The sequence below is a fragment of the Lissotriton vulgaris genome, chromosome 3_1, assembly GCF_964263255.1.
Source record: "Lissotriton vulgaris chromosome 3_1, aLisVul1.2, whole genome shotgun sequence".
In the NCBI taxonomy this organism is placed as follows: domain Eukaryota; kingdom Metazoa; phylum Chordata; class Amphibia; order Caudata; family Salamandridae; genus Lissotriton; species Lissotriton vulgaris.
In genome coordinates this window covers 1,772,369,981-1,772,392,363 of record NC_141689.1, presented here as the reverse complement: position 1 = coordinate 1,772,392,363, position 22,383 = coordinate 1,772,369,981, and the positions used below count along the sequence as shown (strand labels likewise).

Below are 22,383 nucleotides of genomic sequence, written 5' to 3'. Positions count from 1 at the left end.
TGCTCATGACGAGCTCCGTTCTTCATGCAGTACACTGGTCGTGTGCTTATGACGAGCTGAGCTCGTCATGAACAATGGGAAAGAAGTTTCTGCAGCACAGAGGGGGAATTGCTGCAGCAGTGATAGTGTTAATATTCATCTGTGCCCAAAACAAAGGCCTGATTTAAGGGGCCATCAGCTCTCCTTTTGTTCAAGTATTATCCTGGCTGGGAGTCCTCTGGAGTCTGGAGCCTAGATGCCAATGCTGTTTGAAGGAAAAAATATACATCCTTATTACTTCACAAATACTTGAGAAACCAGGATTTAGAAACAAGTTTTTAACTTTGTTCAGCTCTCTACGTAAAAGATGTGATTGCACTGTTAAAAAATGTATCTGTCTTTGAGTAATTTCACAAATATTGAATAAATTGGCACTTACTGTGCTTTACTTAATTCTTTTAAAGTGCTACTCATCCCACTGCAGGGTGTACGAGAGCTTTACATCACACACAGAGACCCAGTAAGTAATCCAAGTGTGTAAGTCAATGTACAGAAGATGTTACTTACGACAGTGAGGATTAGAAGATGAAGGATTCACACATCATCCAATCCATACTTGTAGACATTCTGTGAAGAGTGAATGGTCAATGGGAAACACAGCCAGTTCAGACAACCACAATAACCCAGCTATGTTTTATATCCTAACACTTCTTTATTACTTCCCATAGGGACTCTTCTTTGCAATCCTATAACAGATTGAGCAAAACAATAAGGATTTAAAACCATGACTTAGTTTGCATACAGGTCCTTGAGGCCGGTAAATAGATCACTTTGCTATATGAGAAGGCTTGCAGTTTATGAACTGGAAGTAACAAAATGATCTCAATGTCGGAAGTAGTTACTTTCCTATCTAAATAAAATATAAATCTTTAATCTGCAGGTTACAACGATGTACTTTGCAGCAGGCACATTACCCTCTGTGCTGCTGTCTGACTCAAAACTGTAACTGGACAAAACACTGAACTCCCCCAGAACTGTGCTAACCACTAGTTATCTTACCACTATTATCACCTGAAAACCGTTAGGCACACAATGATCTCTGCAGCTGCTCTCCTAATTCTGCAAGATATTTTAAAATCTAGCCTCTTTGTGACCAGTTAAGTAATCTAGAACAGATTTACTGTCACATACCCTTTTTGCAAATTTCTTTACAGCAGTTTAAAAAAAAACATTTTTTGCCCAATTCCAGCAATGTTCATAATCATTGTGTTACCTGTGCTGACAATTAAATGTCCATTTAAATGGTTCTCATCTGTGGTGAGAAATAAATGTGCACCAAATAATTCCATTACATGTGTTTGTATCAAGTTTTTGTATCCGATATTTGCAGTGTTTGCAGTCGGAAAAATGACTGACAGTTTGTGTTTTAAAAGTAGCTACATCATCTTTCTAAGTTACATATTTTAAAATGTAGCAATTCCACTTGAACGTAGTTGTCTGTAAAGTATAGAGGACTTTTTATAGACAATATCTATTTTAAACATATTTTACGGTACCTTGATGATCCGCTTTCCAAAATTTCTTTTGAACCCTGTGCATAACAGAAGGAAGTAGAAGTCAAAGAGAAATTAAATGGTCAGAAAACTAATCCGGGTGGTTTCACTAACCAAAGCAGTACACCTATTTTAATTTTGAATGAGAGTGGTCTTCAAATAGCTTTCTGCACCTCTGAACTATCTACTGCTTTATATTTAAATGGAGGATTAATGAAAGGTTGGACAGTCTGCAGAAACAGATGTGGAAAGGGAATGCCAGTCATGGGTAAGGATCACTCTCATTAATAATGTGTAGTCTTTTAAACATCTATTTTTCTGTAAATTACTATCCTCATCCTCTCCCTCACGAAGGACCCCGAAACCACCAGACTCAGCTTCCAAGAAGGAATGAAAGACGTCGCAGCTTGGATGAGCTGCAGCTGTCTGAGACTCAAATCGGAGAAGACAGAAGTCCTAGTCCTCGGACCCTCCCCCTCCGTGTTGGACAACTCCTGATGGCCCTCCACCCCCCACAGACCATGTCTGAAACTTTGGCATCATACTCTACTCCTCCCTCACCATGACCAAACAGATCAACGCCGTTGCCTCCTCCTGCTAGAACACCCTCCATAAGATCCTCAAGTAGATTCCCCTGAAACCAGAATGACCATCGCCCACGCACTCATAACAAGCAGACTGAACTACGGAAACACCCACTACGCTGGAATCAACAAATCCCTGCTAAGCAAACTCCAGACCATACAGAACACCACGGCCAGACTCGTCTTCTGCATCCCGCGACATGAGCACATCACCAAACACCTGTGAGCCCTCCACTGGCTCCCTGTCGAGAAGAGTAACCTTCAAGCTACTCACCCACGCCTACAAATCCCTCCGCAACAGCGGACCCAAATACCTCAACGAAAGTCTCCTTCCACGTACCCTGGCAGAAACCTTGCGCATCCGCAGAATCAGAGCGGGTGGAAGAGCCTTCAACTACATTGCGATTGAGAAAAGGGGGTGGTGATGGACAGAGTATCTGAATTAAGCAGCACACTCGTACCCAGTCAACAGATCAGGGCTTGATCCATCAGTTTTTTAGCTCACTGCACCATCCCAGCTCAGAACCTGGCTACATGAAAATTAGTCTGTCCCTGGCCCAGTGCATCATGGGAACAGGGCAGACCAAACTACCAAGCCAATTCTTTTACTGGAAAGGAAACAAGCTTCCGGGGACCGGTTTCTGGCATTACAGCCATCTTCGGCCCTGCTTGCTTGAATCCTGATGGTGCAGTGAGCAAGGGACTCATGTCTGAGCATACGCTTATGGTGGACAAAACGATTCAGAAAAGGGGGTGGTGATGGACAGAGTATCTGAATTGTAGTGTAGTTCCTATTTTCCCAATAGGCCCTGCGCATTGGAATAACATAAACAGTAGTATCGACGTAGAAGTGCGGATCTTCCAGGCCTCCACTGACTATGCTAAACTTAATTGGGTTTGTTACCAACTAGCTCAGAGGTCACTGGAAACTTTCTTGACTGAAATAGGAAGTGATCAGCTTCCCTGGCACAGCCAAGAAGGGATTCAGTTTTCCAACAACCGTGCAACATGACAACTTTGCTCCTCAGATAAGAGTCAATCTCTAGGGTCGTGTGAAACAATAGACAGTTATTTTACTCAGTCAGGTTGGTGCAGTTTACTTTCACAATATGTAGAGAATAGAGAGAAGGGCGTTGTCAATAAAAGGTAACATTTATTGAACAGTCTTTCTTCTCGTACAAGAGAAATGAATTGCCACAATTGCAAGACTTGTTATTATAAAAAGTACGTACAGTAAGATGAGTATTATGAAATAATACTGTAAAAGCATTGATATGGTTTCTTAGCCATACAATGGTTTAAAAGGAATAAAACATATATACATTCATATATACATTAGGCTAAAATACTCAACTGGTGCTTCTAACTACGCCTACCCCAGTGTACCTGACCTAAGCCTAATACTTGGGAGGGGAGTAAGTAAGTAGCTTTAAGTTAAGTTGGTTTTGCCAAGGTTTGCTTCAAGAATTCTCTCTAAGGGTTTAGTCAACACCATACCTCTGGAATAGAATGATGGAGGTCTGGTATCTCCTTCAGGGCTCGATATCCCAGTCACCCGCAAGGGTAGACTAGAAACGCCGGAGCTGGATTTCTCTGCAGGAGAAAGGCAGCGTCTCTTCTCAGCGCGCCGAGGAGGAGGAGGAGGAGGAGGGGCAGCGTTCGCGGGCAGCTTGCATCTGCTGGGCTCTTGCAGGGGATGGCTGTTCAGCTCCTAAGTTCACCACACCATCGTTCGCTAGTTAGCAGCGATAGCAGTAGCGATAGCAGCTATGGTATCATCAGCATGACAGCTTCTTCAGCAGCAGCGAGATAGCTGGCAGCATCAGCTTCACCAACAGCAACGAGACAGCGTTTGCTTAAGGCAATGTTGGTAATATTTATACCTGAAAGGTGTCTTGTTTGACGTAAGTTTTTGGACATAAGACGTCAATAAAGATGTCACTAGGAAGTGATCGTCTATCAGTGCTCATTAGAGTTCTATTACTAATCAAAACACAGCAAGCGGGGATTTCCAGGTTGCTGAGTTTTTATCTTGTTGAAGAACTCGGAGTGTTAATCTAGGAATCTCAGATAGTAACTTCTGCTATGTCATTGCACTAATTGGTTGCAAAGGAAGTGGCAGAGAAAGCTATTCTGGAATGTGGCTCTGTTCGTGTGAGGCCAGAGACGAGTTTCTGAATATTGCACTTTGAACGGTTATGCCAATATAGGGAATAAATGGATTTATAGCCGAATAGGGGCATAAGGTCACAGTATCGATCAGGGTCCTAGATTAGAACGCAACACCCACTCCACGAATTCATGTCCATCAAATTACTAGAACTAGAGCAATAAGATGCATGTGTAACATTGCCCACCCCAAAATACATATGTGCATTTGAAATAGGCGCATTTGTAATACGTGAACATTTAGGTACTGTACGTTTTTGAAGCATAGAAATCATTCAAAAATTATAGCATATGAAATCAATGAACGATTATGCAAAAAGAATTACACATGAAATATCTCTGAAAAAGAAGAAGGGCGAGATAATTTCATCACATATAAATGCATTGCAATAAAATGTGCTAGAGGCTGGTGTAAAGTTATTATGTCTCTAGATGTATTTAGAAATAGAAGTTGAAGCTTCTGTTCTCTATGAATAGTTTTACTTTAAGCAAAGAATTTTTCGTGCCAGAAAAAGGGTGAATATTAAAAAGTGTTCGATTCAAAAGAATTCTTGCTGAACGGGGAAATAGAGTTCCAACGCTTTTAGCAGTTTTTGTTGTTCAAAACTGAAGGCCGAATTCAGAGTTCATGGGAACGCTGTGTGTCGGAATACTTCTCTAAAGTTATTGTTTCTGTTCGAGTGAGAACATCATATCAGACAGGCTCTCAAAGAATTGGTCTACAAAATCAGGTGACAGTTCGACCAAATTCGATTGTGCTGTAACTTGGCAGGTGTGAGAATGATTGCTGTCATCAAAGTCGGAATCAGCAATGCTCACAGAAGGTCGTACCTGGGTGATGTTGCTTTTGTCACTCGCTCCACTGTTACCACCTAGTCGTAGCACAGGAGTCTCAATGAATGCCGTCATCAGGATTGGTAGCCGCTGGGGACAACACAATGCGTGAGCCGTTATCGGACTTAGCAAAGTATCGATATCCATTGATACTGCTGATGGAAGTGAAAGACAGATGTCCAACACGCACTCATCTCCGCATAGCATACATCGTAGTACAGGTAAGATGCAATTTTGCCATATCGGTCTAAATGAAAGGAACCAGGTCATGTTTAGATCTCTCAGCCTGTCCAATCCAAGGACTCTAGTTATTCTGTCCCGGTAGCGGATCGCTAGGATTGTCTCTTCCATTCCCATAGGAGTCATGTCTGAGCTGTGGCTTGCCATAACGAAGCAGGAGGGTCAAAAATAAAATCCCTGCTACAAGTCCCAAAAATAGGGGTATGCCGCCAAAAACAGAGTGGACAAAATTTGGAACGATTCCCATAATTGCTTGAAATGGTGTTAGCAGTCCCGTAAAAATCGTCTTAAATATGCCTGGGATGCCTGTGGCACTAGGCATGTTAAGGAGTTGGCTCAACATTTCTACGAAATGCACGGGGCAATTTGTTGATAAAAGGTCATGAACCTCCGTAGCTGTCCTTGCAACTAGGAGATCATACGTCTCTTTTGATGACGTTATGGGCACTGTTGTCTGTAAAAGCACAAACTTCATTTTGCTTAAAGTATCAATTCGTATAGAAGAGAAATGCAGACGAGGCCAGATGGGAGTCTCTATGTCTCCAGGCCCGCTCGGGAACAATGCTTGCATACAGCATTTGACCATGGAAGTTACGCTTACGAGATAACTTTTTCCTGGAACAAGGCCACAACATCTGTGATCCGTTCTTAGAATGTAACTCCCATTCGCGAGTTGCATAAAGAAGGGCTCTATCTGAGTTGCAGGTGTGACAAGCTGGTGGCATGAAAGGTTGTTAGAATTACCTTCACAGGCTCCGTGTAAATTAATACCCTGACACAAAAGTATACCGCTTAGTGAACGTTTACAGTTTTCACCACTAAGAAATACATTTTTGTCGCTGTCACTATAGCATGAATGTGTGTATGGTAATTTCCATGCTGATTTAACATATCCTTTACCCAATTGTTCATACTGGCCAGTAGGTATGTATTCAAGGCACTTTTTAAATCGGAAAGTTGTTATCGGAATAGTGATAATTCCGTGTATTATCAGGACTTTCTGACATTGTCAATGGTAATCTCTCAAGTTTTTCGATGCTCAGGATTGTATAGTCTGCTCCTTTCTGTGCCAAACTGATTTGTTTATCAGTAAAGTAAAAATGGAAAATAATGACGTTGTGTTGATTAAACGCCAAGGCACATAACCTGAACGAAGATTTTGCAGCGTCCAGCCTAATTGTACAATAGAACGTAATTGAGATTGGCCATGCTGTAACATTAGCAAGTCTCTGTCTATTATGTCAAAGGCAGAAGATACAATATTGTCCAACGAATATATTCTGGAGGACAGTCATTAACTCATTGTCCACTACAGAAAGTGATTTTTCCAAATTAATACGATCAATTTCTCGTATTTTTTCTGCTGTTTCAATTTGTGTGACTTTCCAAGCCTCGTTGTACGCAGCACAGATGCTGGCCGCTATGAAACGCTTTTGACGCTGTTTGCGTGGTCCCATAATAAAATCGCGCAAATCAGCACCTTCTTTAAGTAAAGACAAGTGTTGCTTAATTTCAGCCAGTGTGGATGATCCTAGCCATTCGAGGCAGAGTTTCCCTACACTGTATGTTGTTACTATCCCTGGATGTTGTCTCTGGGAGTATCTAGGGTCTTGTCTGGTCAATTTTAACCCCTGTGTTTTGTTCAGGAATCTATCTTGACAGTTGTTTGTGTCAGTAGGCCAGATTAACCACTTTTTCCAATCAGGATGTGTTCTGCTAAAATGTAAAATTTTAGTTACGTCTATCTCAATATCTGTTGTTGCATTATCAGGTATTGGCTTTGGAATAGACGGTTTGTTTAGGTCTTTGATCTTAGCTAGGCCAAGACAGGATGTTTGGTGAATTGTCATTAAAAAACATCATTTGTTCTGGTATCATGCAGGTTCTGAATAGTGCTTCAAGGCCTTGTACCTGCCAATCTTTTGTACCCCATACGGTTTTTTTTCAATGTTATTTTTCCAATAATCAAAACCAAATGTCATCATTTTGTCATAAAATGCTTCTGAATATATTAATTTAGTATTTGTCAGCATTGTTTTCATTCCTGTTTTATCTAACAATTTATAATAAAACGTTTCTGCATCACTGGTGTTAAACCCTGAGAAGTACTTGAATTTCTCAAAGAATGTTTTAGAACTGCTTTTAGGTGGTGTAGCACAATGTTCCCATTGATTATACTTAAAAACATTTCTAGGCTGTGCAGATCTATGCAAATAATGATCGCCATAATGTGTGTAGCAGAATGTCTGCTCATAACTAGATGAACCTTGTAAATCATGTTCTGTGAATCTAGCTGACATTACTAAATCAGACATCATGTCATTAATACTGTTAAAGTCCCAATCATCAGAGAATGTACTAGGTTTTACAAAGTCACTTAAGGAAACCTTCAGTTGATGAGGATACTTCAGGATCTCGACCGGACCATAGATCTCATAGTCAGTTTTCTCCCATACTACCCCACCGGGTATTGGAATGGCTGTGACATTTACTGTTGACAGTTCTCTTTTCTTCACGTGGGATGATCTGTGTGGTTTGAGGACTAGGTTGATGTTCTAACTTGCTGTGTCCATTGTACTATATTTCCCCTCAATGAATTTTCCCAAACAAAGTACCATGATGAGCCAAAGCAGGAGGAAAAATACACCTAGACCGAACCAGAACTCTAACCAAGGGGAAATAAGGTAGATTTCCTTTAGTTGATGAAATAGTTCTGTTGCTTGTTCTTTAAAAGTCATTTTTATTTCTGGTATCACTTCGGGGTTACTTTGATCCTCGGAAAAGTTGTCGAAGTCGATGAAATACCCAGAGGCAGTTCTGTCAATTGTTGGGATTGTTCTTTCAATCTGTCTTTCGGTAGCACTTTCTGATGCCACATTATTGTAGACTGGTGTTTCTTGACAAACTGTTTCAATCTGTGTCTCAAGAGGCACGAGTTCCATGGCATTATTGCATAGTCCTTCTCTGTGCACTGCAGGCTGATCGAATGTGATTAGTCTTTCAGTTTGAACCTCTTGGATTGTTGCAAGTTTGGGTATTCTGTTGTTTCTTGGGAGTCCACTGGGCCTACTGTTGATTATAGGCCACATGTTTGTGGTTTTACCAGGTCGATAGACACAACTCTGTTCTCCTTTTTACCAGCAAGGGGCGGTAGTACAACTGATCTTGTTCCGGTGACTGCCAAGACAGGTACTGCTTTTCTGTAAGAAGGCCCAAATTCCTTCTTCACCGCGATTTTTTCTCTGACTAGATCCCCAATCTTTGGAATCCAGACAGGCCTTGCTGGGGCTGTTGCTTGTGGTGCCTCGTCAGTGGTATCTGGCTGTTGCTTTAACTTTATATTGCTTAAGGATTTTCTTGTTTCATTCAGTTCCTGTAAAACAGCCAAACGATCTTTGATGTCAAAGTCTGCTTTCTTATCTTGTACCACTGATACCGATACCTAACTATCTAAGCCCTGAATTCTCATTCTAATTCCGAACAATAATTTGTATGGGCTGAAACCTTTTAGAGAATTTCTTGGCAAATTGTTAAGACTGGTCTGGACACTTATTAAATGTTTGACCCACCCAGCGCCTGAACCTAATACCTTCGCTGATATAGATCGCTTTATGTCTCGGTTTTTTCTTTCTACCACACTATTCCCTTCGGGGTGCGATGGACAAGAATACCGCAACCCAATTCCCATGCTGGCCATGGCCTCCCTATAAGCTCGAGAGCTGAAAGCAGGACCCTGGTCAGAATGGAACGTGGTAATTGCGTATGTGCCGATAAAGACTCGCAGATCTTTTATAACCGTTCTGGCGTCAGCCGAGCGCTGGGGCCACATTTTTAAGTGTGTTTAGCCTTAACGATGTACAATGGGACGCGTTTCTCTTTTTTGATAGCGCGGATAGATTGCCTGATGCTTTCTATCATGGCTTCTGACACTACACTGGCCGGTTCTCCACTGCAATCTCTATTGCAGTCTTCACAGTTTTTTGCAAACTCATGAATGCCTTCACTCATTTCCGGCCACCAGTACTCTGATTCTAATTCTCTCAGAGAGTCCCTGATTGTTTGGTGTCTCAGACCCAATCCCATGTGTGCTTCCTGTAATAGGAAGCCCCTCCGGTCCCTGTTTGGAATTACCCTATCCCCCACTCCAGGGATTCGAGCAAAAGGAACGGAGTTTGCATCGATTACGTATGCATAATTGAGTGGATAGTTCACGGGTAGTGCTGCACAGTCACCTTTTACGGTCGTTTTTACTGCCAGCATGGTTTCCCCGTCTATGTATTTTTCTGCACGCTTTTTTGTGGCTACGGAAGCCGGTTTAGTTGCTTCCGTTGTGGCTGTATTAGCCAATGAATTCCCTGTAACGTGAACGCCATCACGTTGAAGACTCTGTGCGTGTATCACGTGAGTCTTTTGTAGTTCTTTCTGTCAAAGAGCTACCTGTTTCCAGAGCAATTTATGCTTTATTGTGGCACCTGTGTCATCTTTGTAATCTTTTTCAATCCAGTTCTGCAGTTTATTATTGTAAGAGTTGACGCATAAATGAGAATCGCACACGATAAGTGTCGGGAATTCACGTTCTGCATTTTCAAGCGCCATCTTTAAACATCTGATTTCAGCTCTCTGAGCCGAACAGTTTCTTACTGATTCAGTTTTTGTTACTTTCGGTCTGAATTTACCGCACAGCCAACGACCTTTAACAATCGCACAGTCTGCATCGTAGGATTTGCTCTCTACGTTGAAATGCTGTACAAATCTATCTGTATAGATTATACAGGCGTATTGTGGGAGAGGCAGAAGTTCGATTGGCAGTGGATATTCTTCTTCATATTCTAAATCATTCAGTTCTTCGAATTGCGGGGCGAAATAGTATTTCACATCTTCCGCTCCCAGAGAATCTACATACTGTATCCATTTCGGATCCAGTGACACTGTAGGCAGGGTTACTGGGCTGAATAGCGCCTCGAAGGCGGATTCCGCTGTGAGGATATTAATCCGTTTGCCGTGTGCTAGTTCTCTTTCATTTGCTAATGCAATTTGCACTGTGCTCACAGTTCTTTCTGTGTGATTGAATGTTTTTTCTGCTTGTGTGTACAAGTGAGATTTAATTGAAATTGGTACCTTTTCTCCCTCATTAGAGGTTAGGCACGTGAATCTGCATCTTCCTGGGATGACTCGGATTACAAGATCGCGTGTATTGTCACGTGTATCTAATTTAGTTTTAGCGAACATGTCTGTTTGCAGTGATCTCAAAATTTCTGTGTGTTTTTGAGTCCAGGTGATTTGTTTAAAATCGGGTTTAATTAGTTCGTAGAGAGGTTTAACCCTCTCTGCGTAATTTAGAATGCATGTTCTTCCGAAATTCAGAAAACCTAGTATGTATTGTAAATTCTTCAGCGTTTTTGGAGCTTGGAGTACAGCGCACTTCTCTAAGAAGTTGTCCGCTAGGCTTTTTCCTTCACTTGATAATTCGTATCCTAAGAATAGTACTGTCAGATGGGCAATTCAAGACTTTTTAAAGTTGAATTTGTAACCCTCTGCTGCGAACCCAAGTATAATGGTGTTCACTCTTTTCAAGTGAGTATCCAAGTCGTCGTCTGTGAGATAGATATCATCTACGTAAGATAATGCCTCATCATCATATATTTGTAGTAACTCTGTTACCCTAGCTGAGAATAGTCCTGGGCTGTTCTTGAACCCCTGTGGGAGTCGACAAATTTTTCTGCGACCCAAATGCTGAGAAAGCGGTCAAGTATCTGCTTTCTGGTGCAATGTTTTGACAAAAGAAACCATTAGATATGTCTAATGTCGTTTTATATTTTTTCCTAACTATGTTATTCATTAGGGCTGCACTATGCGAGTTTTGTACTGCAAATGTTTTGCAACATGCATTAAGGTGTCTGTAGTCCAAAACTAGACGATATGAATTGTCTGGCTTGGAGACAGGAAACAAAGGATTGTTCATTTGAGAGGTGCATGTTTCAATCACCCCCTGGTATTCAAGTTGATTTAAGATTTCCCTGACTTGTTTTTTAGCTTCTTGATTAATGGGATACTGCCGTTGGGCAGTTGGTTCACTTTTTAACTTGATTTTGTGGGGAGGAGAGTCCTCATCCCATCCTACATGATTTTTATATAATGCCGGTGCCTGGGCTACTGCCCATTTCCTTGCATATGTATATTTTTTGTGAATCGGAATGTGATTCGAGAAGGCAGGCATAATCATTTCTTCGCCACGAGGGCACTCCCTGACAAACTCTGGGGGCCAATCTTTTTCAGCTAACAGAATATCATAGCCTTTTGAGAGTTTATCCCAAAATAGACCCTTTATTTTCCTAGTCTTATCACCCTCTATACGCAATGTTATTTCGTATATTTTATGGGGCTCGCTAAGTCTGGTGTCGGCAGTTTCAACCTGAATGTATTCATTCGTGTCCACTGTCTCCAGATGACTCATCAAGATCTTGCGGGCTATACTGATTTCTGCTGCACTGTCTAACATTGTCTGTGCCCACTCCCCGTTTTTCAACTGTGTCCTCAGTATTCTCGGCATGGTTGATTACTCTAATACTGGCTACCTTCTTTTTCGGAAATAGAGATTTTTTACTCTGAGCAGGTTCATTGTCTTTGGACTTGGTGTGCTCTCCTGGGTCTGACCATCCTCTTCTTTCCGATTTCTGCGAAAAAGATCAAGAGGGACGTGTATCAATACTTTGATATCTATCAGGTTTTTTCAAATTATCCCTATTTCTAAGGTTGTATCTTTTCTCAGAGGTCTCCCTCTGGGGAGACTGGTGTTCTCGAGTCGGAGTTCTTTCCCTCCGTCGAGGAGACCTTCCTCTGGACTGGAAAACTTTTTCCTTGGGAGTGGATTGTTTATTTCCATCCCAGCTCTTTTTAGGAGTGTTTGAATTATTTTTAATAAATAATTTTTCAGGATTTTCGAGCAGTTGGGGCTTTACTGGTTTCCACCCAAGCTGTCTCTACCTAATTCTTCATAGCATTTCTCTATGATTTTGGCAAGCTCAATTGGCTGATCTGTTATATCTGTTTCCTTCAACTTCTGGCGGATCGCCACCGATGCTGCTTCTCCTTTTATGTTGGCTAATAATATAGCCTAGACCTGCTTGAAATCTTTCAGTAATTTCATACCAAGAGTTAAAGCCGGTTCTGGACCGTATTCATTTTGAATCGGTTTTAGCACATCCGGTATTACCGCCATACACAGAACACCATGTGTTTTTGTGTAAATGGAAGCAAAGACTGTACCCCAAGTGTCACAGTCCTCTATGTGTGGTGCGATTCCCATAGGAAGGCAGATGGTCAAGATTCTGTGTTTCTCAATAGGGGTAGTATCCGGAAATACTGCCTCTATTTGAGTGATTTTCTGTGCTAACCAGAAAGGAATTTGTTCCCGTTTTATGGGTGTTTTACCAAGACATGACTGTATGTTCTGTGGTGTAATTTTATTAGTGTTCCCCTGATGAGGGGTCAGCTGTGGTACATTAACAGCTGGCTGGACTGTTGCAGTCCGCATTACATATTGGACTAATTGCCTATGTATTTTTATAAGTGTTTTTAGCTGTACTAACAGCTCTTCTCTAGACATTTTTGCAATGTCCGGATGTGGTGTGTAGCTGGCTAGAACCGGCCACGTTGCTCCTGGTCTACCTAGTGGACCGAGCCTGGTAATATGATCATTATGTTTTAGGCCGCCATTAAACCAGAGCAGGTGCTCTTGGAATTTTAGTGGGATTTCAGTCTCCTCGAAAGGAGCGTACTCATCCGGTGGTTTCTCTATTTTGTAATAGTGAAACTCTTTTGTTCTAGCGTTTGCCGCTGGAAAGTTTATCCATTAATAGAATACCTCTGTCTGCCGATATTCGTGTGCCTCTATCACGAAAATTACTGTACCACCTTGTGGTGTCAGTCCGTTTTCTATAAGTTTTAACGTTATAGATTTTCTTAAATGTACCGGGATGATAATTGCATCCGGGTCAATAGTAGTGTCGGGACCCTGCTGAGTCGCATCTGCTGCGCCCCCAGTGGGTCCGTTTTCTAAGTCTGACATTTTATAAATGCAGGCTTTGCAGAGTAGGTCTCCAAGGAGACAAAGATTAGGTGCACAATATTTTGGAACACTGTATCCTTCAACGTTTAATAAACCAGAGCTTTACATAGGAATCTCTTCCTACTAAGGTCGGGCGGATTTTAACCTTTCACCCACTCCAGACGTCTATTGGAGTATTTACGGGAGAAAGGGGTCTGTGTGAAATATGCACGACTGAGTTACTTTAACGTCTTGCGTTAGTTTATCGCCTTACCAAACGTTGGGCGCCATGTAGTGTAGTTCCTATTTTCCCAATAGGCCCTGCGCATTGGAATACTCAACTGGTGCTTCTGACTACGCCTACCCCAGTGTACCTGACCTAAGCCTAATACTTGGGAGGGGAGTAAGTAAGTAGCTTTAAGTTAAGTTGGTTTTGCCAAGGTTTGCTTCAAGAATTCTCTCTAAGGGTTTAGTCAACACCATACCTCTGGAATAGAATGATGGAGGTCTGGTATCTACTTCAGGGCTCGATATCCCAGTAACCCGCAAGGGTAGACTAGAAACGCCGGAGCTGGATTTCTCTGCAGGAGAAAGGCAGCGTCTCTTCTCAGCGCGTCGAGGAGGAGGAGGAGGAGGAGGGGCAGCGTCCGCGGGCAGCTTGCATCTGCTGGGCTCTTGCAGGGGACGGCTGTTCAGCTCCTAAGTTCACCACACCATCGTTCGCTAGTTAGCAGCGATAGCAGTAGCGATAGCAGCTATGGTATCATCAGCATGACAGCTTCTTCAGCAGCAGCCAGATAGCTGGCAGCATCAGCTTCACCAACAGCAACGAGACAGCGTTTGCTTAAGGCATTGTTGGTAATATTTATACCTGAAAGGTGTCTTGTTTGACGTACGTTTTTGGACATAAGACGTCAATAAAGATGTCACTAGGAAGTGATCGTCTATCAGTGCTCATTAGAGTTCTATTACTAATCAAAACACAGCAAGCGGGGATTTCCAGGTTGCTGAGTTTTTATCTTGTTGAAGAACTCGGAGTGTTAATCTAGGAATCTCAGATAGTAACTTCTGCTATGTCATTGCACTAATTGGTTGCAAAGGAAGTGGCAGAGAAAGCTATTCTGGAATGTGGCTCTGTTCGTGTGAGGCCAGAGACGAGTTTCTGAATATTGCACTTTGAACGGTTATGCCAATATAGGGAATAAATGGATTTATAGCCGAATAGGGGCATAAGGTCACAGTATCGATCAGGGTCCTAGATTAGAACGCAACAGAATTAAGCAGAACACTCGTACCCAGTCAACAGATCAGGGCTTGATCCATCACCGTTTTTTTAGCTCACTGCACCATCCCAGCTCAGAACCTGGCTACATGCAAATTAGTCTGTCCCTGGCCCAGTGCATCATGGGAACAGGGCAGACCAAACTACCAAGCCAATTCTTTTACTGGAAAGGAAACAAGCTTCCGGGGACCGGTTTCTGGCATTACAGCCGTCTTCGGCCCGGCTTGCTTGAATCCTGATGGTGCAGTGAGCAAGGGACTCATGTCTGAGCATACCCTTCCACGCTTATGGTGGACAAAACGATTCAGAAAAAGGGGTGGTGATGGACAGAGTATCTGAATTAAGCAGAACACTCGTACCCAGTCAACAGATCAGGGCTTGATCCATCACCGTTTTTAAGCTCACTGCACCATCCCAGCTCAGAACCTGGCTACATGCAAATTAGTCTGTCCCTGGCCCAGTGCATCATGGGAACATGGCAGACCAAACTACTATTCTGAATCATTTTGTCCACCATAAGCGTGGAAGGGTATGCTCAGATGTGAGTCCTTGTTCACTGCGCCATCAGGATTCAAGCAAGCCGGGCCGAAGACGGCTGTAATGCCAGAAACCGGTCCCCGGAAGCTTTCCTTTCCAGTAAAAGAATTGGCTTGGTAGTTTGGTCTGCCCTGTTCCCATGATGCACCGGGCCAGGGACAGACTAATTTGCATGTAGCCAGGTTTTGAGCTGGGATGGTGCAGTGAGCTAAAAAACGGTGATGGATCAAGCCCTGATCTGTTGACTGGGTAGGAGTGCTCTGCTTAATTCAGATACTCTGTCCATCACCACCCCCTTTTCTGAATCGTTTTGTCCACCATAAGCGTGGAAGGGTATGCTCAGATGTGAGTCCCTTGCTCACTGCACCATCCGGATTCAAGCAAGCCGGGCCGAAGACGGCTGTAATGCCAGAAACCGGTCCCCGGAAGCTTGTTTCCTTTCCAGTAAAAGAATTGGCTTGGTAGTTTGGTCTGCCCTGTTCCCATGATGCACTGGGCCAGGGACAGACTCATTTGCATGTAGCCAGGTTCTGAGCTGGGATGGTGCAGTGAGCTAAAAAAAAAGGTGATGGATCAAGCCCTGATCTGTTGACTGGGTACGAGTGTTCTGCTTAATTCAGATACTCAGTCCATCACCACCCCCTTTTCTGAATCGTTCAACTACATTGCAGCCAAAGCCTGGAATGAGATCCCAGTCAGCATCATATGCTCCCCTACCTTCAGGAAGAGCCTCAAGACCTGGCTCTTCGGTTGTTACGGAGCTGCCCCCACCCCATTAAGCGTCTTGAGACTCTCACAAATGAATAGCGTGCTTAAACCCCCTGATTGATTACTAAAACTCCATACTTTTCGTTGCATTCTTTTGAAACAACTGTTTATATATCTGCGGTAACTCCTCAATGCTCCAGCCTGTTCCATAGCAAAAGCTTTAAATTCAAGCAACTGGGCTTTCAGGAATGTCCTATTTTTGTTCTGAAAATATAATTTTAGCGCTCTAGTTGTTCATTAGAAGTTTGTTGTGAAGCTACAGTAGAACACTGGAGTATCGACTGACAACTACTGCTCCTTTCCGAAGTATATGTTTTACTCTGCATGCCAGACTTTTACTCACATGAAAGAGAAAGATATTGGTGAATTTATGGGAAATGTGACTTTGTTTTAACTTCTGGAGCAATAACCTTAATTTCCATGATCAATCGTGAAAGAAAACAGTTTTCTTTCAAATGTTGTTCATCAAATCGCAGCAGAGGGGTCAGTATGTTTCACAGGACGAAATTACCATGGAAGTCGCTACAGTTTCTAAAATGAGTACACACCACGAACAAGTTTGTATTGTGACTAGAAATTATCAGTTTGTATATGCTTGCTTTATGACTCAACACCTGGGGCACTTTTACACATGGGGCGCATCTTCCCTGTTTGCGCCACAGTGCACCTTAAAACATGTGCCCCAGACCAAACAGGGAAACTGCACCCTATTACATTGAATGCTTTGTCCCCAGGGTAGCAGCGAAGCCATGTTGCCCTCGGGCAGCATATTCAAGTGAAATACAGAGCGGGTTTAAAGAAGCTACTCTGTGTTTCTCTGTGCAGGCGGCAACCTGCCTGCACTTTTAAGAGGGGAGAGAAATTCCCTTCTACATGGGTGCAGTGAGTGACTGCACCTGCCTGCAAAGGGATGTCCGAGGGGTCCATAGGTCCCTCTTCCGCCCCATCCAGAGGGCCTCCATCAGGGGGCACACTGACAGTGTGGCACCTATTAAATGTGCCTTCTGACAGCTTCTTTGCCTCTGCGCCCGTGTCTATAATACAGCGTGGGCGCAGAAGCAAAGCGATTCCCTCATTTGGATGGGGCCACCCCCATGCAAATTAGGGAACACTCCTGGTGAAAGCACTGGAACTAGATGTTCACCAGTGCTACCTGTATTACAGAAAGGGCTGCACAACACATGCATCCCTTTCTGTTATACTAACATGCCTAGGGGTGCGCAAACACAGAGCAACTAGTAGGGGTTTTCCAAGTTGAATGGAGTGTTGAGCCCCTAAAGGAAATGTCTATTTCTTTTGGCAAAGCAGTTCACAAATTCTGAAATAGGTTTTGTACATGTATTTTCTGTTGCTAACCTGATTCTGGTGGCTTGTTTCCATTGGTGTATGTTGGCAAACCGCAGCTTCAAGAGGGATTGCATCAAAGAGATAAGAACGCCAGGCCCAGTTGGCAAATCAGTCGGGGTTGGTAAAGCGCAGCTACTCGCCCGCAAGGGTCTCAAGGTGCTGGGAGGGGGAGGGGGAGGGTGGCGGGTCCGTTGAGTGCTGAGATCATCCAAAGAGCCAGGTCATGAGGTCCTTCCTGAACTGAGGCAGTGTGAGAACTTTTTGGGGGGTGGAGGTCGGTCCAGGCCTTGGCTGTGGGGTAGGAGAAGGACTTTCCTCCTTTTCTGGTTTTGTAGATGTTTGGGACTGTGGCCAGAGAAAGGTCAGCTTATTGGGATGTCTATTGGGTGCGTGGAAGGAGAGGCGGTTGTTTAGGTATGCTGCTCCGATGCTGTGAAGGGCCTTGTATGCATGAGTGAGGAGCTTGAAGGTTATTCTTTTGGTATGAAGATTGCGTAGGTGTTGGATGATGTTGTTGTGACTGGATGTCCAGGATCAGTTTGCCTGCGGCGTTTTGGACAGGCTAGAGTTTGCGAAGTAGTTTCTTGTTGAGTTTGACATAGAGAGCGTTGCCGAAGTCCTGTCTGCTACTGATGAGGGCGTGCATTACCTTTTTTCTGGATTCTGGTGGGATCCATCAGAATGTGTTCTGGAGTATGCGAAGGGAGTTGAAACAGGCCGTGGACACGGCATTGATCTGGCGGTTCAGCATGAGCGATGCGTCTAGTATGACTCTGAGGTTTTGTGCATGATCCGTGGAGATGGGGGGGTTTGAGGGCGGGGGCCACCAGCTGTCATCCCATGCGGAGGGGGTGGAGCCAAGAATGAGGACTTCTGTTCTCTCTGAGTTGAGTTTCAGGCAGCCCCTCTTCATCCCGGTGGTGACAGCTTTCATCCCTTCTTGGAAGTTGTGTGTGGTGATGTTGGGTTCTTTGGTGAGGGAGAGGATTGAGCTGGGTGTTGTCAGCATAGGAGACTATTTTTAGCCGGTGGTATCTGACGATGGTTGCGAGGGGGTGCCATGTAGATGTTGAAGAGGGTGGGGCTGAGAGAGGATCCCTGGCACACTCCGCATCTGGTCTCTGTTGGTTCCAAGAGGTAGGGCGGGAGTCTGACTTGCTGAGTTCTGCCTGTGAGGAATGAGCATATCCAGCCACGTGCCTTTCCCCCAGTGTAGTGGAGTCTGGTGGCTAGTATGTGGTGGGAGACTGTGTCGAAGGTGGCTTAGAGGTCCAGGAGGATGAGGGCTGCCATTTGGCCCTGGTTTAGGAGGGAGCGGATGTAGTCGGTGGCAGCGAGTACAGCGGTCTCTGTGCTGTGGTTGCTGGGGAATCTGGATTGGGAGATGTCCAGGACATTGTTGGCTTCAATGAAATTTGCTAGCTGAGTGTTGACTGCCTTTTCGTTGACCTTGGTGGCAAAAGGATGCAGGGAGATAGGCCTGAAGTTATTGAGGTCCCTCTGGTCTATGGTGAGTTTCTTCAGGAGGGGGTTGACTCTGTGGAAGATGTGAGGTGGGCAGGGGTCAGAGGGTGCTCCAGAGTGGATGCGCTTCATGGTCTTTATGGTGTCTTCGGTATTGAGTGGAATCCAAGTGAATTGGGTCTGTTGGGTGGCACTGCCAGGGTGGTGTGAAGGTCTTGGTTGTTGAAGTTGTCGTAGATCATCTTAATCTTGAAGTGAAATAAGGTGCTGAGTCTGTTGCAGAGGTTTTGGAAGGGTGGGACGTCTGTTGTTTCATGGCCGGCGTTGGTGTGGATTCTGTCTTGGAGGAAGTTCTTCTTTGTGGACTTGAAGAGTTGGTGGTGTGTTGGATTGGCTGCTCTTTAGATGGTGCGTGTTTCTGGGGTTCAGTTGTTCCACCGTGTCTTTTCGAGTCGTCTGCAGGAGGGCTTGGCCTCTTGGACTGCCTGGGTGAACCAGCTTGCTTTCTTGATGTCATCCTGTGGCTCTCTTGAGGGGGACAAGTGTGTCGGCGAAGTTGGTGATCCAACGGCAGATGTTCCGTGCCATGGTTTTGGCGTCTTTTGTCATCTATAGTGAGGTGATGATGAGGGCAGAGGTGAGCTCGTCTTCGGTGACTCTTCCAGTTTCTACGAGGGAGGCGGTGGGCGTGCTTGTGTATGGTGGGTTTTCTGAAGGAGAAATGGATGAATTGGGGGTCTGTCCAGAAGAGTTCCATGGCTTGGCTGTAGGAGACACTGTTTCCTTCTGCGAAGATGGAGTCGAGTGTGTCCCACTGTGTGCATGGGAGCGGTGACCAGTTGCTTCAGGCTTATGTTGGCGAGGTTCTCTGGGAGGGCTGTAGTTTTACGGCCGTCGAGGTTGTCCAGGTGGAAGTTTAGGTCTCAGAGTAGGATGTCTTCTGTGGAGGCGAGAGCGTAATGTGCGATGAGGTCGGTGATGGTGGCCGTGAAAGGGACACAGGGGCCGGGTGGCCTGTAGATGAGGACTCCGTGGAGATTCTTTTTAGGGTTGGTCTGGATCTGGTCAGTGTTGTCCGGGTCGTTGTTGTCATGCGAAGGGTGCTCTTGTGGAAGATGGTGATGCCTCCTCCTGGGCGGATGGGGCAGTCTTTCTGCATGATCTTGTATCCGTCGGGGATGGCAGTGGTGATGTCTGGCACAAAGTTGGCATTGGTCCAGGGTTTCTGTGTGGAAGGCGGCGTCGGGCGTGTAGGTGTTGAGGAGGTGCCAGATTTCTATGGCAAATCATTTTCTGGGAGTAGGTATGACTTAATCTAGACTTATCCCTGAGTTTGTAGGAGTACATCGCACAAACTTGGAAAAAAGCTTTTTGAATCGGGCCAATAATTTTTATTCACATGCAAGTGAAGGCTATTGTGTCACACAGGCGAATAAACCATTTTGTCACATTCGTAACAGTACAGCTGCCAGAGAAAGCCACCATATTAGCCTACCACTGCTGATGCCATTTAGTTTAAAATCAGTCCCTGTGTTCACTCCCTGCCTGTGCTGGTCTATTACTGATTGTCTAGATGGCGAGTCTCGTTTTTTAATATGGACACAAAGCTGACCAACTGCTATTTCCACCACTAGGATTGAAAAAATAAAATGAAAGGACGAATGAAACAACGCCTAGATCAATGAACAGTGAAAATTCTAAGTGTGATTTTTGAAACCCTACGACTTTGGAACGTGCTTGATGTGAATAAATGTATCATGTGGTGGTAGTATAAGAAAAGAATTTGGGCTAATAGGGGTGATATGAACATGAGCAGTGGTCACTGTCATCAATAGAGCATTTGAGAATGTTCACCAGAGGGCTATCATGTGGAACCTTGTAAGCAACACTCAACCCCTGGTTTCTTTTCTGTGTTGGTGTTAAGTTATGTTATAACAATTTGTATATCTCACTACTACCCATAGGTGTCTAGGAGATTGCAGTTCCCATACTGTGAGAGGGACACTAGTTTTTAACCGCTTCCATGCTCATGACGGCTCCCGGCCGTCATGAGTCACGGTGGGCATGTGCTGAAGACAGCCGGGAGCCGTCATGACCACGCCCGCGATTGGAATCTTCAGCACTGCGGCGGATTTCGGGCCCCAGCGATGAGGTTAAAAAGCCACGTCTTTAAGATGTTTCCTGAATTCAATCAGGGATGTAATCTTTCTAAGAGAAAGCGGAAGAGCGTTCCATATCTTAATGGTACTATGTTTGAAACTCCTCCCTACCCCCATCTCCTCCCCCAGTTCATTGTTTTAACTCTGGGGTGAGCATTAGAAAGGCATTGGCCGAACGTAATAATCTGTTAAGGGAGTACTAGCTAAACACATGACGTAAAAATGTTGGGCTTTCCCTGTAAAGTGCCTTATGTGCGATATAAAGTGCCTTTGACATCTATGAACCTGTCTCACAGAGTTGCAAGTACCTGAATCTAGGGCAGGTGACCCATCTCTTGGATTAGAATTATCGGAAATTGGAGTAGAGTATCATAATTTCAATTTTTTTTCACATATTCGGGGACAGAACAAAACATGCAGAGGAAAGTCTCCAATACATACGATAAGTATATTTGAAATGTTCCCTCTAAACTCTAGCAGTTTCATATCTGAATCAACGAAATAAAAAAAACGAAAACTTTTTCCCAAATGAGGATCTTTTCTTTTGTCACTCCTGCAAAGCTAAGAAAATCATAGGTTTGCTACCAGCTGTGTTTTAATGTCGTATTTATATCGAGGAGTTTGCCATACATTTTGTTAACTGGTGTTTCTTCTTGTGTAGGCCATGTCAGCTTGTTATCAAGAAGCTAAAGGTTTGATGAAGTCTTACTTGGAGCAGCAAGGTTTTGGATCCTGGATTGTCAAAAGTGAAAGTGTGGAACAGTTCAAGGTTTAACTATCGAAACGGATTGTGTGCTTCCTCCCAAAAATATAAATTTGAATTCTATTTTGATTTTGATACGTTTGAACAATAAAGGTTTTTTTTACCGTTATATCTAATAAGATTTCACAAATTGTTAAAAGGCACTGATGCAAGAACCGAGATTAAAGTGATATAGGACTGGTTTTCTTCATCAAACACTGCTATATAACAAACGTGTGAGATAATTTGCCTTCAAATTTTAATTTGCTTTTTCTGTTAAGTTATGTTATTTTATGAGCATTTGTTCCTATCTAAATGTCCTGGCTACATAATTGACTATTTTTGGCTGCCTAAGTACAGTATCTGCAACTAATACAGATTAAATAAAAGTACTAAGGCTAATTTTTAGAATGCAAAGTTCAATGCACAGTCCATTGCATGTTCGAGGAATCTTCTTGGGTACCGTGTTAGGCATTTAGGACACAAGACAGTAAATAGACATGGGTGGTTCGTCGGTTTATAAATTTCCACGCCCTTGTTTTGAGTGATTGTGTTAATATGCATGCTCACACTGAAGCATAAACTCTGGTAAGACAGCTAGTCAAGAATAAAGAAGATGACAACTGTGAATCAAAATTTCAAATAGGTGCGTTCACAATGCGTTGAATTTTACTAGAG

General features: G+C 43.7%; 1 protein-coding gene across 2 annotated transcripts in view; it reads left to right on the top strand.

Annotated features, from left to right (window-relative positions):
• ADAD1 (adenosine deaminase domain containing 1) overlaps positions 1-21,864 on the top strand; it is a 1,085,588-nt gene extending 1,063,724 nt beyond the window's left edge. For both annotated transcript variants that reach the window (XM_086962193.1, XM_086962194.1), the window contains one exon: positions 21,625-21,864. In XM_086962193.1, coding sequence (XP_086818319.1) covers positions 21,625-21,738 — 114 coding nt within the window. In that variant the 3' untranslated portion in view covers positions 21,739-21,864. The remainder of the gene's footprint in view (positions 1-21,624) is intronic.
• Positions 21,865-22,383: the final 519 nt, after the last annotated feature.